At 42.8% G+C, this 27,574-nt stretch overlaps 2 protein-coding genes across 11 annotated transcripts in view; both read right to left on the bottom strand.

Moving 5' to 3' along the window:
* The window catches only part of LOC105490700 (RCC1 and BTB domain containing protein 2), a 71,640-nt gene that overhangs the window by 21,005 nt on the left and 23,061 nt on the right, over positions 1–27,574 (bottom strand). For 3 of the 10 annotated variants that reach the window (XM_024795710.2, XM_071081332.1, XM_011756578.3), the window contains 5 exons: positions 19,743–19,933; positions 18,771–18,897; positions 16,650–16,789; positions 13,352–13,482; positions 6,096–7,570 (listed from right to left, as the gene is read on the bottom strand). In XM_024795710.2, coding sequence (XP_024651478.1) covers positions 7,430–7,570; positions 13,352–13,482; positions 16,650–16,789; positions 18,771–18,897; positions 19,743–19,933 — 730 coding nt within the window. In that variant the 3' untranslated portion in view covers positions 6,096–7,429. Of the gene's footprint in view, positions 1–5,192; positions 7,571–13,351; positions 13,483–16,649; positions 16,790–18,770; positions 18,898–19,742; positions 19,934–27,574 lie in introns of those variants that run through there. The other 7 variants (XM_011756574.3, XM_011756575.3, XM_071081331.1 and 4 more) reach the window with 5 other exon arrangements.
* LOC105490698 (uncharacterized) lies at positions 22,898–27,566 on the bottom strand. Its single transcript, XM_011756567.3, is given in 2 exon segments — positions 22,898–23,077; positions 23,079–27,566. Coding segments are annotated over 2 exon segments (690 nt in total). The 5' UTR covers positions 23,718–27,566; the 3' UTR covers positions 22,898–23,026.

The following is a 27,574-nucleotide window of genomic DNA, read 5'->3' as shown; positions in this document are numbered from 1 at the left end:
GCATATCTCAGTAGGCTGTATTTATATTGGGCAGGGATCTTAAATGAAATGCAGTCTCCGCCGGGCGCGGTGGCTCAAGCCTGTAATCCCAGCACTTTGGGAGGCCGAGACGGGCGGATCACGAGGTCAGGAGATCGAGACCATCCTGGCTAACACGGTGAAACCCCGTCTCTATTAAGAAATACAAAAAAAAAACTAGCCGGGCGAGGTGGCGGGCGCCTGTAGTCCCAGCTACTCGGGAGGCTGAGGCCGGAGAATGGCGTAAACCCGGGAGGCGGAGCTTGCAGTGAGCTGAGATCCGGCCACTGCACTCCAGCCTGGGTGACAGAGCGAGACTCCGTCTCAAAAAAAAAAAAAAAAAAAAAAAAAAAAAGAAATGCAGTCTCTTAGGTCACATCAAAATCCAGCGGCCTAAATTACAGTAAAAAATTTTGTCTGCATGGCAGAGAATTGTTCACTTCTAGAGATGAATTTAGTATTCCAATGAATAAATACTATAATAAAAGGGGCAAATTCAAATTAATATATTTACTTTTTTTTTTTTTTTTGAGATGGAGTCTCACTCTTGTTGCCCAGGCTGGAGTGCAGTGGCACGATCTTGGCTTACTGCAACCTCTACCTCCCGGGCTCAAGCGATTCTCCTGCCTCAGCCTCCCGAATAGCTGGAATTACAGGAGCGCACAACCACACCCGACTATTTTTTGTATTTTCATTAGAGACTGGGTTTCGTCATGCTGAGCAGGCTGGTCTCAAACTCCTGACCTCAGGTGATCCGCCCGCTATGGCCTCCCAAAGTGTTGGGATTACAGGCGTGAACCACCGCACCCGGCCTATTTACTTTTTCATTACAGCTTTCTAAAGGTACAAATGGCTGGGAGGAAACTAGTTATACTATTTCTATTATCATCTGGATGATTTCATAGAAACTTGCTTTTAGAAGTATATTTTTGTTCCTCATTTTAGGGCCAATATAGTATACACAGCATAGGTAAAGTTTCAGTAGAGTTTTCCTTTGGACTACATAGATATTTTACAGGACAACTCAAACCTTGTCTCCAGAAATATTAAATTTCTACCATAGGTGTAGCTTCTTAAATAGAAATATATTATGGTAGCACTGTATAATGTCTACATGAGATTAAAACAAGCTCTTTTAATACACAGTAAGCATAGTCATCCACTCTCAATACTTTTTTGTGTGTCCATTATCTTGGGACTATATATATTAGTACTGACATATGACAATTGTCATCTTAAATAATGACAATATGAAAGGTTAAATTTATTACACAGACCAACCTCAGTTACTTCCTAAATACAAAATGTTCTTTTTAACTGAATTTACTGAGAAAATTGGTAAGCTTTGTATTTCTATGTGTTTTGACAAAGGTTGAATTAAAAACAACAGTAAGATTTGATCTTTTCCTTTCTCTTCACGATTCTCCCAACTCTGTTGATGTAACAAAGGGGGGGTGCATAATAAGACAGTTAAGATTATAGTTAAGATAGTTAAGATTGTAATTGCCTCTTTTCATTATTCCTGGTTAAGAATCCAGCCTCTAAATAAAACTCTCCATGTTAAGGTCCAGAATGACTGGCAATTTACATGAATTATAGCCTGAAGAACATACTGAACATTCTTAACCTTTGTTTTTTAAAACGAATTCCATGGCATCTTCACAAACCTCTACCAGCAGATGAGGGCACTTCTTCATTCCTATAAAATCTTAACCTTTCTCTGTGTAAATTAGTGGACAATTATTTTAGAAGCATTAAAACATCGACTTCCTTGTGTGAGCAAGAGAGGAAACAAAACTTTTGGGAAAATCTAAGATAAACTTGTGCAAAAAGAAAAGAATCCATTAATTTCTAAAGTAGTGTCCTTATGAAAATGTACCTTTTCTCTCACATATCACTAAGGTTCTTCAAACACTCATCTGTTAGAAGGAAAATTTTAAAAGGGGATCTTTTTCCTTCCCATAGGAGTGTCAATGGCAAGCCTATCCTCAAAGACCAGAAAGAAAGCATGTTTTTTCAGATAGATGTACCCACACCCAGGACTCATCTGTCATCTCTCAGATCTAAAACTAGCTCTTCTTTATTGTTTGGTGTCAGAAGTTTTAAGGGCTAAACCACTAATTCCCATTCTTGGCTGAACATCAAATTACGTGTGGAGCTTTTAAAATGTACTGAATTTGGGCAGGGCGTGGTGGCTCATGGCTGTAATCCCAGCACTTTGAGATGCCAGGGTGGATGGATCACCTGAGGTCAGGAATTCGAGACCAGCCTGACCAGTATGGTGAAACCCTATCTCTACTAAAGATACAAAAATTAGCTGGGCATGGTGGCGTGTGCCTGTAGTCTCAGTTACTTGGGAGGCTGAGACAAGAGAATCGCTTGAACCTGGGAGGCAGAGGTTGCAGTGAGCCGATATCACACCACTGCATTCCAGCCTGGGTGACGGAGCGAGACTTGGTCTCAAAAAAAAAAAAAAAAAAAAAAAAAAAAAAAAGTACTTAATTTGGGCCAGGCATGGTGGTTCACGCCTGTAATCCCAGAAATTTGGGAGGCTGGGATGGGTGGATTGTGTGAATCCAGGAGTTCAAGACCAGCCAGGGCAACATGGTGAAACCCTGTCTTAAAAAAAAAAAAAAAATTAGCCGAGCTTGGTGGCATGTGCCTGTAGTTCCAGCCACTTGGGAGGCTGAGGTAGGAGAATTACCTGAGCCTGGGAGATAGAGGTACTGAGCCAAGATCACACCACTGCACTCCAGCCTGGGTGACAGAGCAAGACCTTGTCTCAAAAAATAAAAATAAAAAAATGTATATATAATACACACACACACACGTATATATATAAAACACATACACAAACAGTGAATTAGAATCCTCGAATCTATATCCTGTGAAAGTCCCACAGATTGGCCAGGCGTGATAACAGTCCTTTATCACCTATGTCTTTTGCAAATATTTTCTCCCAGTTTGTGGCTTGTCTTTTCATTCTCTTCGTTGGGTCACATCACTTGAGGTCAGGAGATCGAGACCAGCCTGGCTAACACAGTGAAACCCTGTCTCTACTAAAAATACAAAAATTAGCCGGGCGTGGTGGCACATGCCTGTAGTCCCAGCTAGTTGGGAGGCTGGGGCAGGAGAATTGCTTGAACCCGGGAGGCAGAGGTTGCAGCAAGCCGAGATCGCGCCACTCAACTCCAGCCTGCTGGGCAACAGAGCAACACTCTGTCTTCTGTCTTTAAAAAAAAAAAAAAATCCATAGATTATTCTGTTGTGTGCAGAGACAAGACGCATGCAAACCTACACAAAACAAAGCTTAGGGAGCAAAACAGGATAAGAGTCCAGAGTAACAACCTACACTCTGGCAGTATGCCTACTGACCCATGGTGGACTGTGTAAAGGGTGGTCCATTTTTCATCCCCAGGTAAACTCATCTGTTCCCCTTTGAGTGTTCCAATTTTTATATGAAACGAGTTCACAAAAGAAAAAGGCACTGAGGAGCTTGAGAAGACCCTGTCAGAAATAAGAAAAAGGAAGATACTGTGAAGCTATAAAAGCCTACTCAGCTATAGCTAGCACAGGAAGGTGAGGGAAAGCGACCAAAGAAACAAAGACTGTGGTTGTCTAATGGCCAGAATGGATGCTATAGGTACTTGCCATGTTTGCATGTTTTTTTGTTGGATAAAATAACAAACTTAGCAAAAAATGAAAACAAATGGTATAATGCTACTTTTAAAATAACAACAGAATAAAACTATATAGTTTTAAAAACAGGATTCTGATTTAGATCTAGAGACACTCAGACTCTTTGCCTCTACCAGATAAAGTCTGAAGAAAATGGTTAAGCAATTTGTTAAAGAGAAACTCTGTCCATTTACTGTTGCTATAACAGAATAACTGAGGCTGGGTTAATTCGTAAATTGGAGGAGTGTATTTGGCTCATGGTTCTGATGACTGGAAGCTTCAAGATTGGGCAGCTGCATCTGCTGAGGACCTCTGGCTGCTTCAAGTCATGGTGGAAAGTCAAAGTGGGGCAGACGTGCACAAAGAGATCATGTGGTGAGAAACCAAGGTCGTTGAAATCCCCTTTTTTTAAGACAGAGTCTCATTCTGTCACCGGGCTAGAGTGCAGTGGTGCCAATCTCAGCTACACTGCAATCTCCACCTCCCAGGTTTAAGTGATTCTCCTGCCTCAGCCTCCTGAGTAGCTGGGATTATAGGTGCCTGCCACTACGCCTGGCTAATTTTTTGTTTTTTTTTTTTTTTTTTTTTTGAGATGGAGTCTCCCTCTGTTGCCCAGGCTGGAGTGCAGTGGCACAATCTCGTCTCACTGCAAGCTCCGCCTCCCGGGTTCAGGCCATTCTCCTGCCTCGACCTCCTGAGTAGCTGGGACTACAGGCACCTGCAATCATACCCGGCTAATTTTTTGTAGTTTTAGTGGAGATGGGGTTTCACCATGTTAGCCAGGACTGTCTCCATCTCCTGACCTCGTGATCCGCCCGCCTCGGCCTCCCAAAGTGCTGGGGTTACAGGCTTGAGCCACCGCGCCTGGTCAATTTTTTGTATTTTTAATAGAGACGAGGTTTCACCATGTTGGCCAGGCTGGTCTTGTACTCCTGACCTTGTGATTCACCCGCCTTGGCTTCCCAAAGTGCTGGGATTACAGGTGTGAGCCACTGCGCCCAGCCTGAAATCCCTTTTATAACAACTCAGTCTTGGGAACTAATTCAGTCCCAAGAGAACCAGAACCCATTCTTGCTGGAGGGCATTAATCTGTTCACAATGGATCTGCCCCCAGGACCCACACACTTCCCACTAGGCCCTACCTCCCAACACCACCGCGGTGGGGATCAAATTTCAATATGAGTTTTGGCAAAAGACAAACCACATCCAAATCATAACAGAAATAATGGATTTAAAATTTGACCCAAAGAAGAGAATGAAAAGACAAGCCCCAAACTGGGAGAAAATATTTGCAAAACACATATCTGATAAAGGACTGTTGTTACCCAAAATATACAATGAACTCAAAACAATTTAAAAAAAGATTTAAAAATTGGCTACCGATCTGAACAGACGCCTCATCAAAGAAGATATGCAGATAGCAAATAAGTACATGAAAACATACTCCACATCATATGTTATCAGGGAAATGCAAATTAAAACAAAAATGAGAATACCCTGTTAGAATGGAACACTGACAACACCTAATGCTGGCGAGGATGTGGAACAACAAGAACTCTCATTCGCTGCTCACGGACAGGAAAAATGGTACAGCCACTTTGACGGTTTCTAGAAAAAAAAACAAAACCCAAACAACAAAACATATTCTTAACATATAATCCAGTAATCATGCTCCTTGGTATTTACCCAAAGTAGCTGAAAACTTATGTCCACACAAAAACCTGTACACAGATGTTTATAGTAGGTTTATTCATAATTGCCAAAACTTGGAAGCAACCAAGATGTCCTTCAGGAGGTGAATGGATAAACTGTGGTACATCCAGGCAATGGAGTATTATTCAGCACTAAAAAGAAATGAGCTATCAAGCCACGAAAAGACTTGTGGAAACTTAATTGCATATTATTAAGTGAAAGAAGCCAATCCAAAAACGTTATATACTGTATGATTCCAATGATATGACATTCTGGAAAAGGCAAAACTATGGATAGAGTAAAAAGATCCATGGCTGCCAGGAGTTAGGGGCAAAGGAGGAAGGGATGAATAAGCAGAGCTCAGAGGATTTTTAGGGCAATGAAACTACTCTGTATGATACAATAATGATGGACACAGGTCATTATACATTTGTCCAAATCCACAGAATGTGTACCACCAACAATGGACGCTAATGTAAACTATGGACTGTGGGTGATAATGATGTGTCCAAGCAGGTTCATGAGGTATAACAAATGTACCACTCTGGTGGGGGGTGTTGACAGCAGGGAAGGCTGTGCATGTGTACGGACATGAGGCATAAGGGAAAACTGTGTTTTCTTCACAATTTTGCTGTGAACCTAAAACCGCTTTACAAAATAGTCTTCAAAAAAGTCACCTTGCCAATAAAGAGCAGACAAAGGCAATAATATGAATAATAATTAGGTTGTTTATAAGCTATTTGTGCTCTAGGGTGGTTTTTACTATGAGACTTTATCTGAGTAACTGCTTTATGAGAGTATAATATATCCAACTGATTTATGTGCATCTAAGATACATGAGGTTGACATTTTATAATTTTGCTGCTGTTTGGGGATTAAAAAAAACAACCCCAACACATTTGTTCTGTTATCTGCAAATAAGCACTTTATTATCAAATAGTTCAGCATCAGAACAAGAATTCTAATTCCAAAAGGGTTTTCTTTACATTACATGATGTTGTGAGATACACGTTAGAAGAATCTGAGACTATGTTCCATTCCAGTTTCTCTTTTGTAATTAGTTAATTTGTTTTGATCTAAAAAGTATAAATTTATCTCATTCTTGTTCATGCTGTCCATGAAATGTAAGTATCAGTTCCTTCTCAGCTTCTCAGTGAGTGCTTTATAGTTACACTGGTGCCAGGTTAACAGACCTATTTTATACTGACATGAAAGTCAACTACAAGAAAAGCACATTGTCATTTACATTTACAGAGGCAAATCCCTCTTAACAGAAAGAAAAGCAAAGGACCTTACATGATTATGTAAGGCAGATCAGCCCAGGAATTTCATTCAAAGATATTACTTCATACTCCATAATCCCATGTGAGAAATTAATGAACGACACCAAGTAAAAAGAAAATTAAAATTAGCCCTTGGGCCTCTGACAATTTAATTGCCAAGGCCTTTTGTGAATTCTAAACAATGTTTTAAATTAGCCACAATTTCTCAGAATGATATACCAGAATAATATGAACCTCAATAATTACAGGCCGTTTTAAGTTTATTTTGTGAACGTTATTCCTTCCCCCAGTATTCCACAACTAAAGCTGTTCTCAGATTTACAATACATTGAGTGCCTATTATACGCAAGGCACTGTGCTGAGTGCTGAAAATGTGGTAAGGACAGCACTGCTTGTCAAGCTATCTATGTGGTATCAGCTAGCTGAATAATGGAACATTTGGGCCAGAATAGCATATACTGAGACCAGGGTACCAAAGGCGTCCAACTTAAGTGACTCAAAAGAGGAAATGGTAAAAAAGATATTTCCATTTTTTTTCTTTGACCTTAGTCACATCTGATCAGAACATTCAATGCTTTCTACATAAACTCTGGATTTAGGCAGACAAAGACCACTCACCATCATCCTTCTTTTGACAGATATAAGTACTCAGCCAAATGTAGCTCATCGTACATACTATTAATTAAAGAGAAGTGATTCATCTCTGGCTTTTGCAGGGGAAATGGAAAGCCTCAAAAACTCCTTTCCTGCAGATGGGATCAATTTTTAAAGGCTCCAACTCTGCTTGCTTTGCTGATAAAGTTCTTCAGAAGATCATGATCCATTTCTGCAAAACCTGAAGTTTGTGTTACTACAGTCAGATGGTTTATGCAAAACCTGAAGCAGAATTCTTCTAAATCCTAGGAACAACAACAACAAAGACAATTTAATAAATTTATATTTCCTAATTCAATGCAGCATAGCATGAACATTGCTAAAACAAGTTAGGCAAGGAAAAAGAATTTGACAGCCAAGTGGAGGAAATGATGGTATGGTAATACCTAAAGAATAGTCATAAAAAGTGTAACAAATATGAATCATCTATGCTTGTAAAAATTTAAATAGCACAGAGTAACATTCAAGTTCCTCCGCACTAACCTAGGTAAAGAATCTCACTTTTTCTTTCCAGAGATAGGCAAGTGAGTGTGTGAATTCTTTGGTACCTTTGTCTAGTGACAGTATTTGTAACTGTTGATTTCACTTTCAATAATCGTTAAAAGCCCTATACTCCTATTTTATATTTGTATCACGGTCTTTAAGTATGTCTGTCTGTAAAGAGTTGGTGGAACAAAAAGGTAAGCCATAAAAAGCAGTAATGCCAGGAAATTGCTGCTCTGAAGTCATTAACAGGTCACTGCGTTTTGCCTTTATGAGACGACACAGGATGGGATGAATGGATTTGATCACACTACATATGCCTTCAGTAATCTCAACTGGGAAATGCTTTAAAGAAATCATGACTTCTAAGGCTCTGGTAAAAGAGACCCACAGATTGGTGTTTTTTGGCTCACCGTAACGCACTCTGGGCCAAAGAATAATGTTGTAATAATTTGCTTGGTTAGAACTATAACTTGAAAATCAGAATCAGGCTGACCAGATGCTTTTTGGCCCTGGAGAAGTGAGGGCAGGCTGCTGAGACCTCCGATATGCCTCAAACCCTGGGCTACTTGGCCCAGGACAAGATGCCGCTAGGCGGTGGTCAATTTTTAAGTTTCCTCTCCAAGCTACTGTAGGTAATTTATAAAAAACAAAACAAAATTTTAAAAGCCCCAAATACTTTCTAGGCAATTACATACGCACATTACACACGATAGCCTTTTCTTCTTTAGACATATAAATTATAGCAAATGATGAAGATGGAAAAAATAGAAAAAGCAGCAATGCTGATAGCCTTGCCAATGTACATATAAACCGACGGGTACATTTTCTTTTAAGAAAAGAAAGAAACTATACTAGGAAAATGCTTATTTCATGCCTGAACATAACCGAGCAGGCTGTTGGTACCACACAAGCAATATGATGTGTCTCTGTTCCAGATAAGCCCTCAGTGATACACAGGGAAAATGCACACACCCACTTGTCATCACAGCATACTATACATAAAAATGTGCTTCACTGACACATGCTGAATAGCCAAGGATCCATTTAAAATTATGTGCTGTTGCTTAAATGTTTAGAAATGGCATTTTTGCCTACAGCACACCAAAGTGGGAATGGAGAAATTCATACCTACACCACACACATTGGAGTGTGTCTGGAATTAGGGGGAGGCGCAGTTTGACGCCTCACAGATCTGGACAGCAGCGGGAAAATTGCTAATTAATGGGAGAATGAAAAAGCCCTAAAAAGTTATCGCTTGGATCCATGTGCCTTTACCTTATTCTAGAGTGGGATTTCCCCCTAAATATTAAATTAAGGACAGGACTTGGAAAGAGTGCCTGTGATTCTAAGAATTCAATAAATTGGCATGGGGGGTACTGGTTATAAGGGAATGCCGTCCATATAAAACAAGGCCCCCATTATTTTTCAGTTAAAGAATTGTAGTCTATTTTGAATGCTACGACTCCATGCGGCTTCATGTTCAAAATGGGGCCCTCTGTTCTGTCCTGAAGTCCTACCACACTCTTCTAGTTTGCTCATTTTCCTATAGGACTCCCATACTTCTCCCCATAAGCCTGACATCTCCCCTCTCATCCTCATCCTCAGCTGACATGACTTCCTCTTTCACTGAGAACCAGAATCACTTGAAAAGAACCTCCACAAGCTCTCCCCACCACGTCTCGCTGCCTATTAGAGAAAGGCCTGTGGATGCAATCTTCTCTGGATCAACGGTCCAGGACCCTATAGAAAGCAGAGCCCTTGCTCTGTCACTACATCCTACTGCTCCACCTACTCAGGCGCCCTGCTCTAGCCAACTGTCCCCTGCATCACTGGCTTGTTCCCCTTCACCGAGTCATTTGCATCATTAGACAAGCTTCCGTTTCCTACATCTTAAAAAAGTAAAGATGTTCTACCTCAAATGCCCCCAAACCTCTTCCTTTTTATCTTTATAATAAAATTACCATGAAAACCTGCCTCTATTCCCCATCTTCAGTTCCTCTACTTCTAGGCTCCGATCAGACTCCCTGCTTCACTGCGCTAAAACTGCTTGCCAAGGCCCCCCAGGCGTTCTCATCCGCAAACCCACTGGTCAGTTCTCAGTTCTCCCTGCAGACCCGCCAGCAGCATCTGGTGTGGTTCGGACTTCTTCCTTCCTGTTTCGCTTTCTTTACCAGCCTCCAGGAAACGGTCTGCTGGTTTCTCGCTTCCGTCACTGCTCACTCCTCTTCAGTCTCCTTTGCTGGTGTCTCCTTATCTCCTCTAAGCACCCGGAGTGCTCAGGACTTAATCCTCAAACCTGTCTCACGTCACTGCCTCATAGCTTGGACTTCAGTACATTTCTCTCTGACTTCCAGGCTTGCTTATCCAATTTGCTTATTAGACATTTCCATTTGGATGTCTAATAGACATCACATACTTCTCATATTCAAAACCAAATTCCTGATATTTCCCCCAAAATGTTGCTCCTATCTTCTCTAGCTCAATAAATACCACTTTCATCCTTAACAGCTGCTGAGGCCCAGAACCTCCTCAGTCATCTTTTTTCTTCCCTCACATCTAATCTATCCGCACATCCTGTTGGCTCTACTTTCAAAATGCATTCAAAATCTTAACCACTTTTTACCATCCCCACAGGTGATAGCTTGGACCAATCCACCATCATCACTTACTGAATTATACAGCCTCCAAAGTACTCTCCTTCCCCTAAACACACACACACACTCTCTCTCTCTCTCTCCCCTCCCAAAACACAGCAGCCAGGAGGATTACTTTCAAATGCCCATCAGATCATATCTGCTCCTCTCCAAACCCTCTGATGGCCACTCACCTTGGAACTCTGATTCCTGAAACCTGCCTATGGGCTCTGCGGGCCCTGCCTCCTCCCACACACGCCACTGTGCACCTCCATCTCCCTACCTCATCAGCTACTTCCCTCCCCACTGTGCTCCATCCACACTGGGCTTGCTTTTCCCCGAACACACCACCCACACCTCCTTCAGGTCTCTGCTTGTGTCACCTGCTCAGTGATGTCTTGCCTCCCTGACCACTGTATTTAAAATTTCAACTTTCATCTCAGGATGGCATTCCCTAGGCTGTCTTCCCTGGCTTACTTCTTTCCATATCACTTGTCACCATCTGACATACTATATATCCTATTCGTTTACTGATCACCCGTCTCCCCTCACCAGAAATTCCCACAAGGGCAGAGATTTTGGTTTGTTTTGTTCATTTGCAGTACCCCAGTGCCTAGGGCAGTGCTGGGCATGTAACAGGCACTCAGTGAATATCTGTTGAATCCATGCATAAATACTCCTGATTTCAAAATACTGAGTACAGTGGAGAATTGTAGTTAAACATGCGGTTTTAAAATTTGCCCAATCTTGGACTGTATTCCAGTTTTGCAGTTTACTAGTTTACTCAGATTACTTAATCTCCCCAAGCTTCAGTTTTCTCATTTATAAACTGGATCAAATATAATAATGCCTATGTCTTACAAGGTTGTTTTGAGGAGTAAATGAAATATGAACTGTGCTTAGAATAATCCCTGGCTCATATGAATTATATACTAAGTGACAGTCCAGCATGAGGGATAATAATTTGAGGAAAGAGCCCATTTCTTGCTTATTTGAGCTAGGCAAATCAAATACAGTACTGTTCTTTACTTACAAAAGCTTGTATTTTACATTAAGTATATATACAGTCTATTTTACTTGTAGTCTATTATGCTAATTTAGGGTACAACAATTAGCTGGACAGGCTGTAGTAAAACAGTGCATCTCTATAGGCAAAACTGAACATCTATGAAAGGAGTATTTAGTAAGTACCTACTATGTATCAGACACCATCCTAGGCACTGGGGATACGGTTGTGAGCAAAACAAAGTCCCTGCCATGCCTCAAAGAGGTTACTTTCTAGAAAGCAGAGAGCTGGAAGGTAGCCAGACAAATAATTCACATAGAGAATATTTAAAAGTATTAAAAATGAAGCCTGATTCAGATGCAAACACCACGAGGCACCATCTTGACATCTAAGATGGCCCCTCCACCACCATGGTTCATCACTGTGATGCTAAAGAACAGACTAGGAAAAGTGCATGGATTTTGTTTGCCCATGAAACATTCTGTATTGTAAGTCCCCAGTATGTTATTGCCTTGATATAAAACATTCACTGTGCTTTTAAATGTCAATGTTTTGAGGTAGTACTTTTTTAAAAAATGTTAAGTGAAAAAAATCTAGGTTTCAAGTATTTACAAATATATAATGTGACATAAAACAAAAACTCAGAAGCTGCTATATGAAAGTGCTACTGTTCTCTGGTTGATGAGTCATTACCTTCCTCACACTTTTTGTCTTTTACAAATTTTCTTTAATAAGCATAGTATTATCTACATAAACAGAAAAAAAAAGTTATAACCTTTCATCTACTAAAATGTCTCTGTTTTTTTGACCAAAGGAGAGGATATCCTTATACCAAAAGGAAATTGACTTGAAGATGTTATGGCCTGTTTCCTAAAGATTTGGTTCTAAGATTGGTTTTCTTTCCTTTCTTTATTATCATAACAATACATGGTCACTGTAAAAGTTCAAAAAAAATAAGCAAAGAGAAGAAAATAAAAATCATCCACAATCCCACCATTCAATGATAACCACTAAGCATAGTTTTCAGTCTTTTTTTCTGTGTAGATAATGAACTTTAGTTTTTTTATTCAGCTAGTTATACCTTTTTAAAAAATAAAAATAGGATAATAGTTTTTCACTTAGTGATATATCTTGAATAGCTGCATAATTTCTTGATATTAACATTTTATAAACAAGCCTCCACTATTCACACTAACCTTTTTCTAATTTTTCAAAATTATAAACTGCTGCAGTAAACACCTTTGAAGCTAAGTCTTTTTCCAAATCCATGATTACTTCCTCAAGAGAAATACTTATGAGTGAATTCCTTGAAGAATTGTGTCTTTACTTTAAGGTGCTTAACACATATTATACCAAGTTGTTCTCCATATCAATTTGTACTCTCATCAGTAGTTTAGGAGAACACCATTATTCTGATCTTATACATTGTCTCCAAAACAATGTCTTCCTGCTTTGACAGGGGAAAAGCCATACCTTGTTTTCATTTATGTTTTTTGTCTGTTTTATAGAGCCATTTGTTCTTTGATCCATTTCTTTCAACCTAACTGTTCCTATTCTCTTTTTGTTTTTCACTCTGGTAAACAGACTTCATTATGTGCTGCAAATATTTTTCCCAGTGTCTCACTACTTTCTAATTTTCTCTATGGTATTTTTACGTGGATAAAAGTTTCTTATCTTTTTAAATCAGAGCTATAAATCCTTTCCTTTATGGCTTCTGCCTTTGATGTCCACCCCAACGTTATATAAATACTCACTTATATGTTGTCTAGTACTCTTGTTATTTCTTTTTACAAAAAATATTCAATCTTTCCTCTACCCAAACTTTATTTTAGTTTAAGGTATGAGGCAGGCACCTCGGTTCCGTTTCTCCAGGCCAGCTGCTGGAAGCAGGCTTTCCTTACCTGGGCCTCATACTTCACTGCAGCCGAGAGCAGAGCGATGGCGTTCTCCTCGCAGATGCCTTGCTTGATAGTTTGTTGGCAGAGCTTTTTCAGACGATTTTCTCTATAAAATGTAGCCAAGTCTAGCAGTCCTGTTGGAAAGAGGTGTTTATTAGGGGGAGTGATTTCAAGCATCCTGATTTACACTCACTCACTCAGCCACTCAGAGATGATTCTGACAGTATTTTGGATATAATCCTCAGTGAAGCGCTGCGTAGACTGATGCTGACTGACACTAACACTTCAGTGTGGGGCTCTACCCAGGATGGCAGCCAAGCTGAGCAAATACGATACACAAATCATTAGCTGTTGAAAAACAGGAGCACAGGGAAAATAGCTTTAATAATTTTTTCCTAGGAAAAAAAGAAAAAGCATGTGCACCTTGAATGACCCCTTCCCCTGCAATCTCAATGTCAGCTTCTCCTGGGCCATTCCCAGGAGCACACACACATGCTGTAAGAGTGCCGGCCATGAAAAGAAAGAAAACAAAAGAGAAGAAAAGAAGAGGGAGGGGAGGGGAGGGGATGGGAAGAGAGGGGAAGAGAGGGGAGGGGTGACCTTTTCATAGATATGTGTCTGCCTCCTGTTACCCTATCCCACTGCTCCTCCCTACAGCAAAACTCCTAGACAGAGCTGTCTGTATCTGCTGTCTCCATTTTCCCACCTCCCATTCTGACCTCAAGCCATTACAAGCAGAATCCCAACCCCACCACTACTGCAATCACACCTGGGGCGGTCACAATGGATTCCAGGGTGCCATATTCTCTGGTTTCCTCTTACTTGACACTTATACAGCATTTGACATGATTGATAATGCTCTCCTTAGGGCACTTTGTCACTTGCTTGCATTTTTCTTTAATTAGTTGCTCCTCAGTTCTCTAGGCTGAATCATTTTTCCTGACTTCCAAATGTTTGAGTGCCCCAGGGTTAAATTTTCAGATACTTCTCTCACTTACTTCCCAGAACTCCAGCCCCAGGGTTTTAAATATCATCTACATACGCAGGTGAGTCCTGTTATATTACCTGTCACCTATTTTTCAAGTAATTCAATAGAGACTGGGTGAGTGATATATGTAAATTAACTTTATTCTACCCCAAGGAATGATAGGAAGTACTCTAATTGAAGCAATTAGCATCTGAAAGACCCTATTTGTTTTTCTGAATCTTCATTAGAGGATTTGTAATTAGCATAAAGAATGTCAGAATGAGTTTGTCATTGGCGAAATGAGTGGTAGCCAGGATCAAAAGGTTAGCTGAATCCGGCTACTAGAATACTGTCATGTCCACCTCAAGCTAACTTTTCATGCAAGGTACTTAATGGAGTGTATGAAGTATAGAGAGCTGGGATTTCATCTATTTTACAATATTAATTGTTTTTGTGTCTGTCTGCTAATAAATCTTGTACATGTGGTAGACTTTGGTTGGAAACTTGCTTTTTCATAACAAATATTATCAAAGTTATAGAGGACACTGAAATCTTGAGAGTTGTGAATGGCTTCATTGTTTTTGGCCCCAAGCTTCAGATTTGCACCTGTAAGCGGCACTGCCCTAAGAGAGGACTCTGCCCCAAGTCTCGGCTCTACACCTCCTCCATGCACACCCTCAGCACAGGGTGGCCAAGGAGCCACATGCCCACTTCTAGACCACACTTTGGGTACCTGGGAACCTGGGACTGCCTGCATAATTGGCCCTGAGGCCACATGTGTGGGTATTTCCTCCCTTAGACCCCACCACCAATGTGCAGACCCCCTGGCCCAAAAGGGTAACCTGGGTTGGGGGTGGATAGAGCTTGGAATGCAAGCTAGGGTGCCCACACACCCTTCTGCCGGAGGAGGGGTCGGTCCTGCCAGTGCCATTGGGTTCTGGCACAGAACTCCAAGGAGTCCAGCAACTCTAAATGCCAACTAAAACTGAAACCTGTCCTTTCAGTTCTTAATGAAATTACATTTTTCAAGGAGGGAGGATTGGACATATTTTATCTGAAGTTCATTAGCTTGACATATAACTTTAAATTTTTAGACATATGGAGCATAGGTCTCCATTCAGAGTCTTGGCCAGAGCCCTGCAAATGTTAGGGGTGGGCCTATAAAAAATTGCCATTTGGGGCCAGGCGCAGTGGCTCACGCCTGTAATCCCAGCACTTTGGGAGGCCAAGGCGGGTGGATCACCTGAGGTCGGGAGTTCGAGATCAGCCTGGCCAACATGGAGAAACCCTGTCTCTACTAAAAATACAAAATTAGCCAGGCATGGTGGCACATGCCTGTAATCCCAGCTACTCAGGAGGCTGAGGCAGGAGAATCACTTGAACCTGGGAGGCAGAGGTTGTGGTGAGCCGAGATTGTGCCATTGCACTCTAGCCTGGGCAACAAGAGTGAAACTCCGTCTCAAAAACAAAATTGCCACTTGGGTATCTAACGGGAAGCTCAAACTCCTTTGACTTTCAAAGTCCAGAGCAAGCCTGTTGTTCTCCATCTTCCTCACCTCAGTGAATAGGACTTCTATTAAGGCAGCTACCCAGGCCAAGTACCTCAGTGCAGCCATCCTTCTCTCTCAACTCACACCTCTCATCCCATCTATCAACAAATCCCATCAGCAACCTCTTAAAAATATTATCTAGCATCTGATCTCTTTCAACACTTCCACTGCTATACAACCCCAACCCAGGAGACCATCATCTCTCACCTGAACCAATATAATAACTGATGTTTGAAACACAGATCACATCTCTCCTGTGGCAGAAGCTGCTAGCTGCCTCTCTCTCAACCCCTACCCCAACACACACACACACACACACACACACACACATCCACACTCTCTCTCTCACATCCATTCTTCCTTTCTACTGAAACCACAGAATTTTTAGCTGAGCTACGGCCATCTGGAAATGCCCACTTTCCCAGCCTCCTAAGCCGCTTGGCACAGACTTGATGGACTCGGGCCCACAGTCTGAAATAAGTGGAATTCCCGGGCCCTGCTGGTGGAGACACTGGGATCTGCTGCGTGGCCCTCGGTCTCTGTCCCTTCCTCCATGCTGCTGCCTGCAGTGCTCCACAGTGGTGATGATTTGATCCTTCTCTCTCTTATCTGTCCAGTCAACCTTTGCATAAGTAGTAACAAGGGAAATGTGTTTGGATTCAACACACACAAAAAGAAATACTTCTGTAATTACCCTCGCAGCAACTTTCTTTTAGGTTCTATAGAAACCACCTTGTCAGTTCCTCAACATTTTGCCAAGTTTTCGGAAGTCTTTGGCAATTACCTACTGCCTCCTCAGGAGAAAGGCTGATGCTGTCTGTGTACAGGTATTCCAGGAAGGCCCGGTAAACAGGATATGAAAATTCACTCATTTCTACAATATCATCCTCGTTATCTTCCAACGACGAACGAAAATGCTCACATCTGAAGGAAGAAAGCAGCAAGTCAGGTCCTAGCTTCCCGGCCAGGACAGACAGCCACTGTGAGGAGGACGTCCTTCTCTCGAAGGTGCACACTGGCACGTCCCTGCTGTGGCTCCTCACTTTCTTTGCTGGCCTGGGTTCTCAAACAGTCATTTATTCGGCAAGGCTGTACATGCAAACCTGCTGCCAAGGGTGGCCCGGGAAGCAGCCCCAATGGCTGTGCTAATGGGGACAGAGCCGGACTCCCTGGCATCTCTCTCACACCACAACCACTGTCAGCATTTAGAGAAATCAGTGGGTTTATTTTTATAAAATCTAAGTAATTCTGTTTCCTCACTCCATCATGGGTTGAATGATGTCCTCTAAAAATTCCTATGTTGAAGTCCTAATGGCCAATACCTCAAAATGCGACCTTACTGGGAGAGAGAGCCTTTAAAGAGGTAACCAAGTTATAAGAAGGTCACCAGGGTGGCCCTAATCCAATGTGACTGGCATCCTTATAAAAAGGGGAAATCTGGGCTGGGTGCGGTGGCTCATGCCTGTAATACCAGCACTTTGGAAGGCCAGTGGGTAGATCACGAGGTCAGGAATTTGAGACCAGCCTGACCAATATGGTGAAACCCCAACTCTACCAAAAATACAAACATTAGCCAGGCATGGTGGCGTGCGTCTGTAATCCCAGCTACTCGGGAGGCTGAGGCAGGAGAATCACTTGAACCTGGGAGGCGGAGGTTGCAGTGAGCCGAGATCACGCCATTGCACTCCAGCCTGGGCAATAGAGCAAGACTCTGCCATCTAACAAAAAAAAAAGGTGGGGGGAAATTTGGACACAGACATGCACAAAGGGAGAATGCCACATGCTGACTGGAGTTAAGCAGCCACATGCCAAGGAAGGCCAAAGACTGTCAGCAAACCCCCAGCAGCCAGGAAAGAGGCAGGAACAGATTCTCGCTCACAGCCTCAGAAGAAACCCATCCGGCTGACACTTTTGATCTGGGACTTCCAGCCTCCAGAACTTTATGTTGCTTAAGCCACCCAGCCTATAGTACTTTGTAACAGCAAACTAATCCACCCCACTTCCTTCATGCAGGTTGATGTGATGCAGAGAGAGTGAACAAATGCTGCATAGCTTGATCTTACTAAAGAGGAACTTGAGACTAAAATGCTGTGTTGAGTTTGTGACTCACTGCGGTAGGATTTAAATATCTGTTACACAACAACATAAAGAATTTCAAAATCATCATGTAAGAGAAAGCAGCCAGGCACAAACGAATGCATCCTGTATCATCCCATCTAAATACACTCCAGAAAATGCTAACTCATCTACAGTGACAGAAGGAGCCACGGTCACCCAGGGCTAGGACATGAGGGGTCTCTGAAGGGTGGTGGGAATGTTCTCTATCTGGATGTGGGGCAGCAGTTTCACAGGCGTGGACATGTGTCAGCACCCATCAAACTGCACACTTGAAATGCACACAGCTCATTGCTCACAAACATTCACAAATGTGATTTTTAAAATCTCTGTGCTAGCCTCACTACAGACCTTTTTGGTCTGGAAAGGCCTTGATCTTCTCTTTTTCAAACCATCTAAAAGTACCCCACAAGTGATTAAAGAAAGTGATTATTATGAGCTGAGCTTGATTCCCAGGCAGAGAAGGTAACTGATGGACGTCCAAGTACCAATACGGTGTTCAGAGCACAGGACACATTTGCAGCGTGCACTGGCTGCTCCCTGCTGCCAAGGTGACCACCCCACTTTTCAGGCCTCAGGAGCGCCTACGGTCCTGATTCCCTGAACCACACACAACCTGTGTTATTTCTTGTTTCACGTATAGTTCCCCCCGCTCCACTGTATGCTTGTAAGAGCAAAAACAGCCTTACATTTTTTCTTTCTTACTGAGGTGCCTAATAGAGTTGGACACTCAGAATACAATTGTTGAATGAATTATTTTTCTCAATTCTCAAAATAAATGATTCCTTACCGAATCTTGAGAAGGACTTTATGTGCATAAATGTACTTTCCATCAACCAGAAACTTCAGGTCTGCGGTGTCCGGGTTGTCAAATTCCCTCTTCAGTGACTCAGCCACTGTGAGGTGGTCATCGGGTTCTAGGAGAATAATGCAAATGCTTCCAGGTTAGCTACAGACATAATGAACATGCAGGCCCCGGTATGGCACTGCTCTACCGATGCTCATGAAAATACGAATTCCTCAAAATAACTGAGCAACTGAGCAATCGGTTTTTTCCCCTGAAGACAGATATGCATCTCTGTAATCATTAAGGATAAGAATCTCACACACATCGGCTTATAAATCTGGCAAAATAATAAGTCCCAAGCCACATCACTAATTTTGAATGAAATTTTAAACATTTGAGCAAATATGCTAGCTAAAAGTAAAAGACACAGTTTCTTGGTAAAATTAAAAAGCAGTCAAATAAGGGCAGGGCACAATGGCTCACACCTGTGATCCCAACACTTTGGTGGCGGTGGAGACAGAAAGATGGCTTGAGGCTCACGGTTTAAGACCAGCCTGGGTGACACAGCGAGACCCCACCTCCACAGAAAGTTTCTTTAAATTAGCCAGGCGTGGTAGTGGGTACCCATACTCCCAGCTACTCAACAGGCTAAGGCAAAAGGATTGCTTGAGTCCAGGCGCTCAAGAGTACAGTGAGCTATGATTGCACCAATGCTCTCCAGCCTGAACAGAGCAAGACCCATCTTTCTCTCTTAAAGAAAAAAAAAAAGCAGTCAAATAAAATTACTTTTAGTTTAGTACTAGTGTTGGTTTCTGATGCTTTGAAGAAAATAAAATTAGTTCCCTTTTGCAGAAGCCCATCAGAGAGAAATAAATTATGAGAGTGCACCTAACAAAATCCTCATTATCGAAGTAAAGCCCTGAGTTCTTTCCCAGATTTTCGGGCCATCCCCCAAATGGACAGTGACTAGCTCACCCACGGAGAGAAGGCGCCACGAGACGGCGGGAGTGGCAAAGCAGGCAAACACGTCGTCGGTGCAGGAGAAGTGGGTGAGGTGCGGGAGGATCACGGACTGACCCCGGCACTGGCCCCACATGTACACGTGCCCACCCTGCGTCTTGGCCGCAGACGTGTGTGTGGAGTGACAGGCTGCAATCTCGATAATCCTAAATTCACAAATACATACCACATAAGCACAGTGACCAGAGGCAGAAACAAGTTGTATCCTCCCCTACTCAGGTTTAACTGATGTGGGACATCATAAAATTACAAAAAGGGTCAGGAAAAGAAAAAAACAAAAACAAAAAACTACCACATGACTCATATACCTCATCTCCTAAATTATCAGGCACCAAACCGTTATTCAATGGCACTTATAACTCATGAAGATCTGTTTGTACCACTTCTAGCCAGTAGGCCTATAAAAATATGTACCATCCTATTTTGAAATTCAAATATAACCCAAGAGAGTAGTGGTCCCCCCACCAAAAAAGGGTGGTTTAAATTTTTTCCCCTAAAACGTTACTTACTGAAGAAAATAATAAAGATTTGGGTCATCTGGACTGAGGGCCAATAAATAAATATTTTAATGAAGACTTCACTGATTTCTAGCACGCTATTCCAACTCCTATTGCACAGAGTAAATTCAGTAGTTCTACCACACTGGACTGTATGACCTGGAACCCAGGAGAGCAGTTTTCTAGGATCACCACGTGATACGCTCTACTGCTCTAAGTTCATGATTGATGAGGAGGTAGTTCTCAGAACATTTTTTTTTTTTTTTTGGAGACAGAGGAGTCTTGTCCTGTCACCCAGGCTAGAGTGCAGTGGCACAATCTGGGATCTTGGCTCACCGCAATCTCTGCCTCCTAGGCTCAAGCGATCCTCCTACCTCAGGCTCCGCAGCAGCTGGGACTACAGGTGCAAGTCACCACACCTGACTAATTTTTGTAGAGACCAGGTTTTGCCATGTTGCCCAGGTTGGTCTTGAACTCCTGAGCCCAAGTGATCCGCCCACCTTGGCCTCCCAAAGGGCTGGGATTACAGGTGTGAGCCACTGTACCCGGCCTCGTAACACTTCTTAATGGAAAAACATTGTTTCCCCTGGAAGTAATTTCTTTTCTATCAGAATAAGCCACCATACAGATTAAAGGAAAAGAGTAAACTCTTTTAACCCAGGGGAAGTCCCCAACTTGATTTTGCTACAGCAGACAATGGTACCAGCATCCTCAGACTTAGGCTCAGAACTTCAGGGTCAACTTTGACTTCTCCCTCCGTATTTACCATTTTCTTTAGAATATCCAGTTAAATAACAAAGATGCTTTGCAATGTCTCCCCTCAGCCACCACTGGGGGGTCAGGCACACCCTGCATCTGGGCCCTGTAACAGCCTCCCAGGTCTCCCTTGCCTTAGACTCTCCCTTCTGCCCCAACTCACACAGTGCTGGCAGGTTAACCATCCTCCTGGAACACCGTTCTCATCAGAACTTTCACACGGGCAGCGGCTTCCCTCAGATAAAATCCTGACACAAGACATAACCCCATCCATGATTTGGTGTCACTTCTGAACAGCCAGCTCTCAAGTCACTTTTGTGCACACACCCTGCTTCAACAAATGGGCTTTCTCACTGCCCTTCAATGGCTTCATCCATGGTTGTTCAGGAATGTTCTTTCTCTCTGCCTTACAAATCCTACCTATCTTCTAAGGCCCAGTTCAAACGCCCCAAGTTTGAGGTCTCCCGCTCACCTGAGCTCCTGCAGCACTTCCTGTCCACACCACTCCAGCCTGGCCCTGTTACTCTTTATGCATCCGTTTCACCTGTTCAGCGCGATGGCCAGTTTCTGGCAGGCCTAATCACTGGCTTAATTCTCTCTAAGCACATAGCATGGTGTCTTACTGAATATAATCTGTGGGTCACTTTGCTGACTGAGGAAGACTCAACAACACAAAGGAGAGTTGTGTATGGCCCCACTGACACGGACTAGCACCTGAAGGGTGAGGATGAGCCCACGCTGCCTCCTTTAGGTAGCTGCCCCCAAACCAGGAGGGAGGTGTCATCACAGAACCTGGAGCTTGTGCCTGCTCGCCTCAGAGGCTGAGACATGCTGTTCTCACGGGTGGCAATTTCACTGACTTATTAGAGGATCGTTCTTAGCCCTTGAAAACCACACACAAATACTACAGGAAAAGAGGCTACGATGGCCCACAGTAGAGAGCTCAGGATTTAGAGTCAAACAAACCTAGGTTTGTTTTTTCTTTTTTTTTTTTTTTTAATTGCAGCTCCAGCTCAAAGGAAAACAAAAACTAGATTTGAATCTCCGCTTTACCACTAGGCTGCATGACTAGGGGAATGTCACTTAGCACCTAGGAGCCTTGGTTTCATCACATTGGAGGGCTGGTGTAAGAATCAAATGATAAAATGTTAAGTGCAACCAGGCACAATGTCTGGGTGCAAATGGTTGCCATGACAATGGAGGTTTCTTTACATTATGACAAGTACTCGGCATTTTAAGTGACAAAGCGTCCTTTAGGTAGAGACCGTGTATTTCTAGTGATCAATTCAGATTAGTAAGAGTTTCCCTAGAAGAATCTTTTTCCTGATATTTCCTGATTTCCCGGCCTAATCCAGTGCTGTGCAAAAGAACCGTGACAGATGGGGAAAATGGTTAATGATATTTGGCTTCTCAATCAGCACATTCTTTTCAACAAATAAAGAAAATGGGAGAAGGAAATAGAATAAATGTATTAAAAGAGAAGTACATCCACTGTTACCATCGATTTTATTAGCAAGCCTCCTAAGTTACAAGCAAATGTGAGGGTAGCGACGTGGTACGTCTTCGTGGCCTGGTGCTGTGGGCAGGACACAGGGCTCAGAGTCAGTGTAGTTCTAGGGCCATGTTACTTAAATTCTTATAATCAGCTTTACCATCTTTTTAAAGAAAAAAAAGATGAGGGGGAACAGGATACAGGCAGCCATCCTCTCACAGTTGGTGGTTTCGTGTACATGAAATAAGTTCCTTGGCAGAGCTGAGAACCGAAAAAGGCTTCCTTCCGTGACCGAAAGTGTTTACCAGCTGCAGCAGGAACTGTGGGCCTGTGATTTAGCTGAGAAACTCATGATGTAGCTGGAGAGAGAAGTCCGGAGCTGTGACTTTGCAAATAATTCCCAAATGATATCAGTGTGGCCCTGACTACAAGTCTCTGGTGAGTAAAGAAAAATACCTAGGCGCTCCTCAGGGAATATTTCAAGTAAAAGGGAGCTAACTGGGCCATGTATGCTTTGGCCTGGCCAGAGCTGTGGAATAAGAGTCTTATGAGGTGGAGAGAAATGCAGGAGCAACATGCAGGCAGAGCTGGAGATGGCAGGACGCCAGAGAGCAGCATCATACGAGGCCTGACAGGGACGGAGGCCAACGCCGGGATCGAAGGGCAACGAGGCTTGCCAGGAACAGTGGCGTCGGCTTCAATCCAGAGCCGAAGAGTTCCGATTTGATCTGATGTGATAGGCAAATGGGAAACAGCTTTGTAAACAGGGCCATGATGTGAGGAAATGGTATTCTCAGACAGACGGACCTGGTCACAGTGGTGTGCAAGACAGGCTGCAAGGGAGAGAAAGAACAGTCTGGAAGGCTGGCTGGGGAGGCCAACCCAAGCTAGGTTGCCAAGGACTAATGAGGGTGGCCTGGATGTTAATGCAGAGGGAGGGAGAGGAGTTGAAGGTGGCCCAGAGGATGAGTCTAAGAAAAGCCCCGCCTGGCAGTGCCAAGGGAGGCAGAAGCCGCGCTGGCCAGGTGGCAGGTGTGGGGGCCAATGTTCAGATAACTGAGCAAGTAATGAAAGGAAAAAGGGCCTTCTGCGTTTGAACCACCTCAACTGTAAAGCCATCTGGTATTCCCTGGGAGCAGGGGAGGTTAGGACAGCCCAGTGAACAATGTGGAGATAAGCATTCATGAGCTGCTCTTCCTTTCTTCAGATTTCAGCACTTCTGCAGTGACTTACTAGGCAAAGACTTCTACATGTTTTGGAATCATTTCTGTGTACTCTGGGGTAACGTTCTATGAAACATGTCAGTGACTGGAGCACAACAGCATCCTTCACTGATCTGCCCAACATCAGAAAAGCCAAATAATGCGGTTCCTATGTTCCCTTCTGAGATACGTTATTGGTTACTAGCGTCCATGGAAGGGCGTAGCCTCTGCCCCTAGAGCAGCTGGTGACCTGAAGTGGGACACTACTTTCTAGAGAAGGGCTGGGACAGACAGAGCCAAAGGGTGGGTCGGGGAAGGCCACATGATGCCGCCCGACCCCGGGCATGGCCTTGTGACGTATACCCGGCACACCCGGCTCCACGTGGGAAGTCAGGGGTGGGACGCGGATTTGGTTGGCTGCAGTAGCTACTACAGGAATGAGAGTGGAGAAAGTTTAGAGGGTACCTTCAGGTCTAGGCTTGTGATCCAAGCAACTGCTAAGGAACCCTGCCATTGCCTAAGTCATCATCGGTTTTTAAACTGGACTCATACCAAGCAGCACATGCTGACGTTCCAATTTTCCAGTCAGACGTGCAACAGACAATGACTAGCAACTGAGCTCACCTTTACTGTCAGGATGCCTGGCATGTTTCACACTTTATTTCGTAGCCAATCTTAATGGGAAAAAAATTCACTACATGTTGATAATAAACGGGTTTTGTGTCACCTCAAGGGAATGATCCACTACAAGCACTGAGCTTACTGGATATGAAGTACTAGAAATGAAAAAGCAGAGAGAAAGAATAGAAACCGGAAAACCTCGAGGAGGGGTGAAAGGTCATCTGTGAGGGACAAGAATATTGGAGAAGAAACAGCAAAGATGACAGATCCACAGCAGGGATTCCCAATCCTGGTTTTGTAAGAGCCCAAGTATTATACCGACTACCTCAGAAGTCGAAGAATTCTCAGAAATTCAAGGAAAAGATAGCTTTACATCAGTTTAGTTTAAAATATGCTGTTAGGAAACGTTAAGAACAAAGATACAAACGTTGGTCAATCTGTGGCCAAGGTACTGAAACTTCAGAAAGATTGGGAATGACTGGATTAGGAGAAGACAATCATTTTAATCATTGAATTTATATTTATGTAAACATAAATGGCTGACAAATATCAGTATTCTCCATCATAAATAAAATCTTTTTCTGGGAAAGATTTTAAAAGATTTCCCTTGGATGGTTGTTCCAGCAAAGAAAACAATGTAGACAGGTTTCTCCTTCCCACTTCTGTGAACAGATAACTAAGCACTGAACCCCACCCCACCCCATACTCAATCCAGTTCCTAATTAGTCAGGCTTTCCTGTAATGGGCCCCCGAAGAGTCAGAAGTAAGGCTCCCGGGTTCCTGAGGGATAAGTTACGACATATACTTGACTTTCCATTCCTGGAAAGGGTGGAGAAGTGCAGAACAAGTCCCAGCACAGACCTATAAACCCCTCCCTTGCAATACGCCTGTGATTGAGTGCCTGGTTGAAATTGTGCAAGTTCAGAAATCACCACTTGAAATGCAAGTACAGAAAACTGAGAAAATCAGGAACATCTCGTTTAAAACATTCATCCATCCTTTTTTTTTTTTTTGAGACAGAGTCCCACTCTACTGCCCAGGCTAGAGTGCAGTGTCATGATCTCACTGCAACCTCTGCTTTCCACGGGCAAGGGATTCTCGTGCCTCAGACTCCCAAGCAGTTGGGATTACAGGTATGCATCACCACACCCAACGAATTTTTGCATTTTTAGTACAGACAGGGTTTTACCATGTTGGCCAGGCTGGTCTTAAACTCCTGACCTAAGGTGATCTGCCCGCCTCGGCCTCCCAAAGTGCTGGAATTACAGGCGTGAGCGCCTAGGCCATCCATGATTTTTATAGCCAAATTATAATTCAAAAATAACTGCAGTTTAAGAAAGACAGAAATGCAATAGATAACTCCCAACATCCAGTTAAGCAACTTGGCACTCACACAGCTTCCATTCCCATTACCTGCTTCTCTGCTGCTTTGTCTTTCTCCTACCTTGATACCCCACAATCCATCTGCCCCAGTGAGAACGTGAGTCAGAGGCCTTGGGCGATCATTCTGGATCAGGCACCAGCAGTGCAACGCAGCAAGTCACTGGTGGGCAATGATGGCAGACTCTGTGAGACCAGGGACAGATGTGCTAAAGTTTTGGGTAAGTGTGGGAGCACCATAAAAACTAATGGGCCGGTGGCTCACACCTGTAATCCCAGCACTTTGGGAGGCCAAGGCAAGAGGATTGCTTAAGCCCAGGAGCTACCAGCCTGGGCAACGTGGCAAAACCCTGGCCCTACAACAAAACACACAAAAAAATTAGCTAGGCATAGTGGCACACTCCTGTAGTCCCAGCTACTCCAGAGGCTGAGGTGGGAGGATCGCCTGAGCTTGGGAAGTCAAGACTACATGAACCGTGATTGCACCACTGTACTCTAACCTGGACAACAGGGAGACTGTGTCTCAAAAAATAAAAAAATTAAAAAAAAACAGGCCATACAAATCCATCGTTTTTATTTCCATGTCATCTTTATTTGATCCTTTAACTCTGTTTTTTCAGTTTAAATATTAAGTGTCCCTATCAACTGAGGTACTTTTGTGGTTATTCAAAGCCTCAGGACTGTCCCTTCTCTTCTGAGGACCTCTAAGCTACCTTACAAGATGTGTGAATGAACAGTTGCAGGCATCTGCCTGAACCACCTCCTGCCTCCATTATTGTCCCTCCTCCCTATTCTGAAGGGGCCAGGGGTCTTAAATTTTAAGGTTTTTGACAAAAAAAGTTTTATTTAACCTATTAAAATAACCTATGTTAAATTGGTTAAATAAAACTTTTAAAATGTAGGTTAAAGAAAGTCAGCCAAGTTCACAATACTCAAATGAAAATTGAGGCAGCTGAAAAATGGCAATTTCGTTCCTCATTTTCATTGTTAAGTATTCCAACAGAAAATTAGAAAAACACTGCATATAAGTGCGAGCTAATCTGTTTGTCTATATATTTCTTTTAAAATCAAATGTAATAAAGATATATGCAGTAAAAATAGCAGCATTCATTTCTATGATGACTGCAACCCTGGTTTAAAAGAAAAGATAATGAAACGTTTTTGCTCTATGCTACTGTTAAGAAATGGAAAGCGAAAAGGCAGCGATCTGACCATGCTTGAGAAACTCCAAAGGCTTTCAAAAATATCAGAGTAACATGGAAACTAATTCTGGATGTGCTAATTACATAACACAACCTTGCAAACAAGTGCACAAAACTAAATCTTAATTTCCTAACCATTTTACTCTTCCTCATAGTGACAGCTTGGGAGTTAAAAGTGATGAAATAACCTTATCCTTTTCAACCGGCAAATTTTCTATGTAGCTGAGTGACCAGCTTTATACCCCACGCAAGGTACCTTTTCCTAAGCCAGGGAAGAGCGCCCTCGAATGTTATCAACATCACCTTAAGAATGTAAAACAGGGAAAGGAGGAGGGCAAAAGTGTGATTTGTAAGGGAGAAGAGTAACAGAGTAGCTGTTGCAAGTTTAGTCATTGCAGTTTGCTCAGAATAGCTGTTGGAGGTATAGAGGAAACATGGGTAAGTGAAAATAGCATATTTAACATACAGTCAATCTCCCCAACAATTCCAAAGCCAATTTTTATAAAGGAACAAATACTCTTGTTAAATACTATTCTAACACTAGCAGTACATTCCTCACCATTCTCTCTATGTCTAAGTCCTGTTTAATCACAATCACCAAAGACCAGTGTGGGGACTGTGAAAATGGCCATGTTAC

This window comes from Macaca nemestrina, chromosome 16, assembly GCF_043159975.1.
Source record: "Macaca nemestrina isolate mMacNem1 chromosome 16, mMacNem.hap1, whole genome shotgun sequence".
In the NCBI taxonomy this organism is placed as follows: domain Eukaryota; kingdom Metazoa; phylum Chordata; class Mammalia; order Primates; family Cercopithecidae; genus Macaca; species Macaca nemestrina.
The sequence above is the reverse complement of the archived record's forward strand: the minus strand, read 5'-3'. Positions and strand labels throughout refer to the sequence as shown.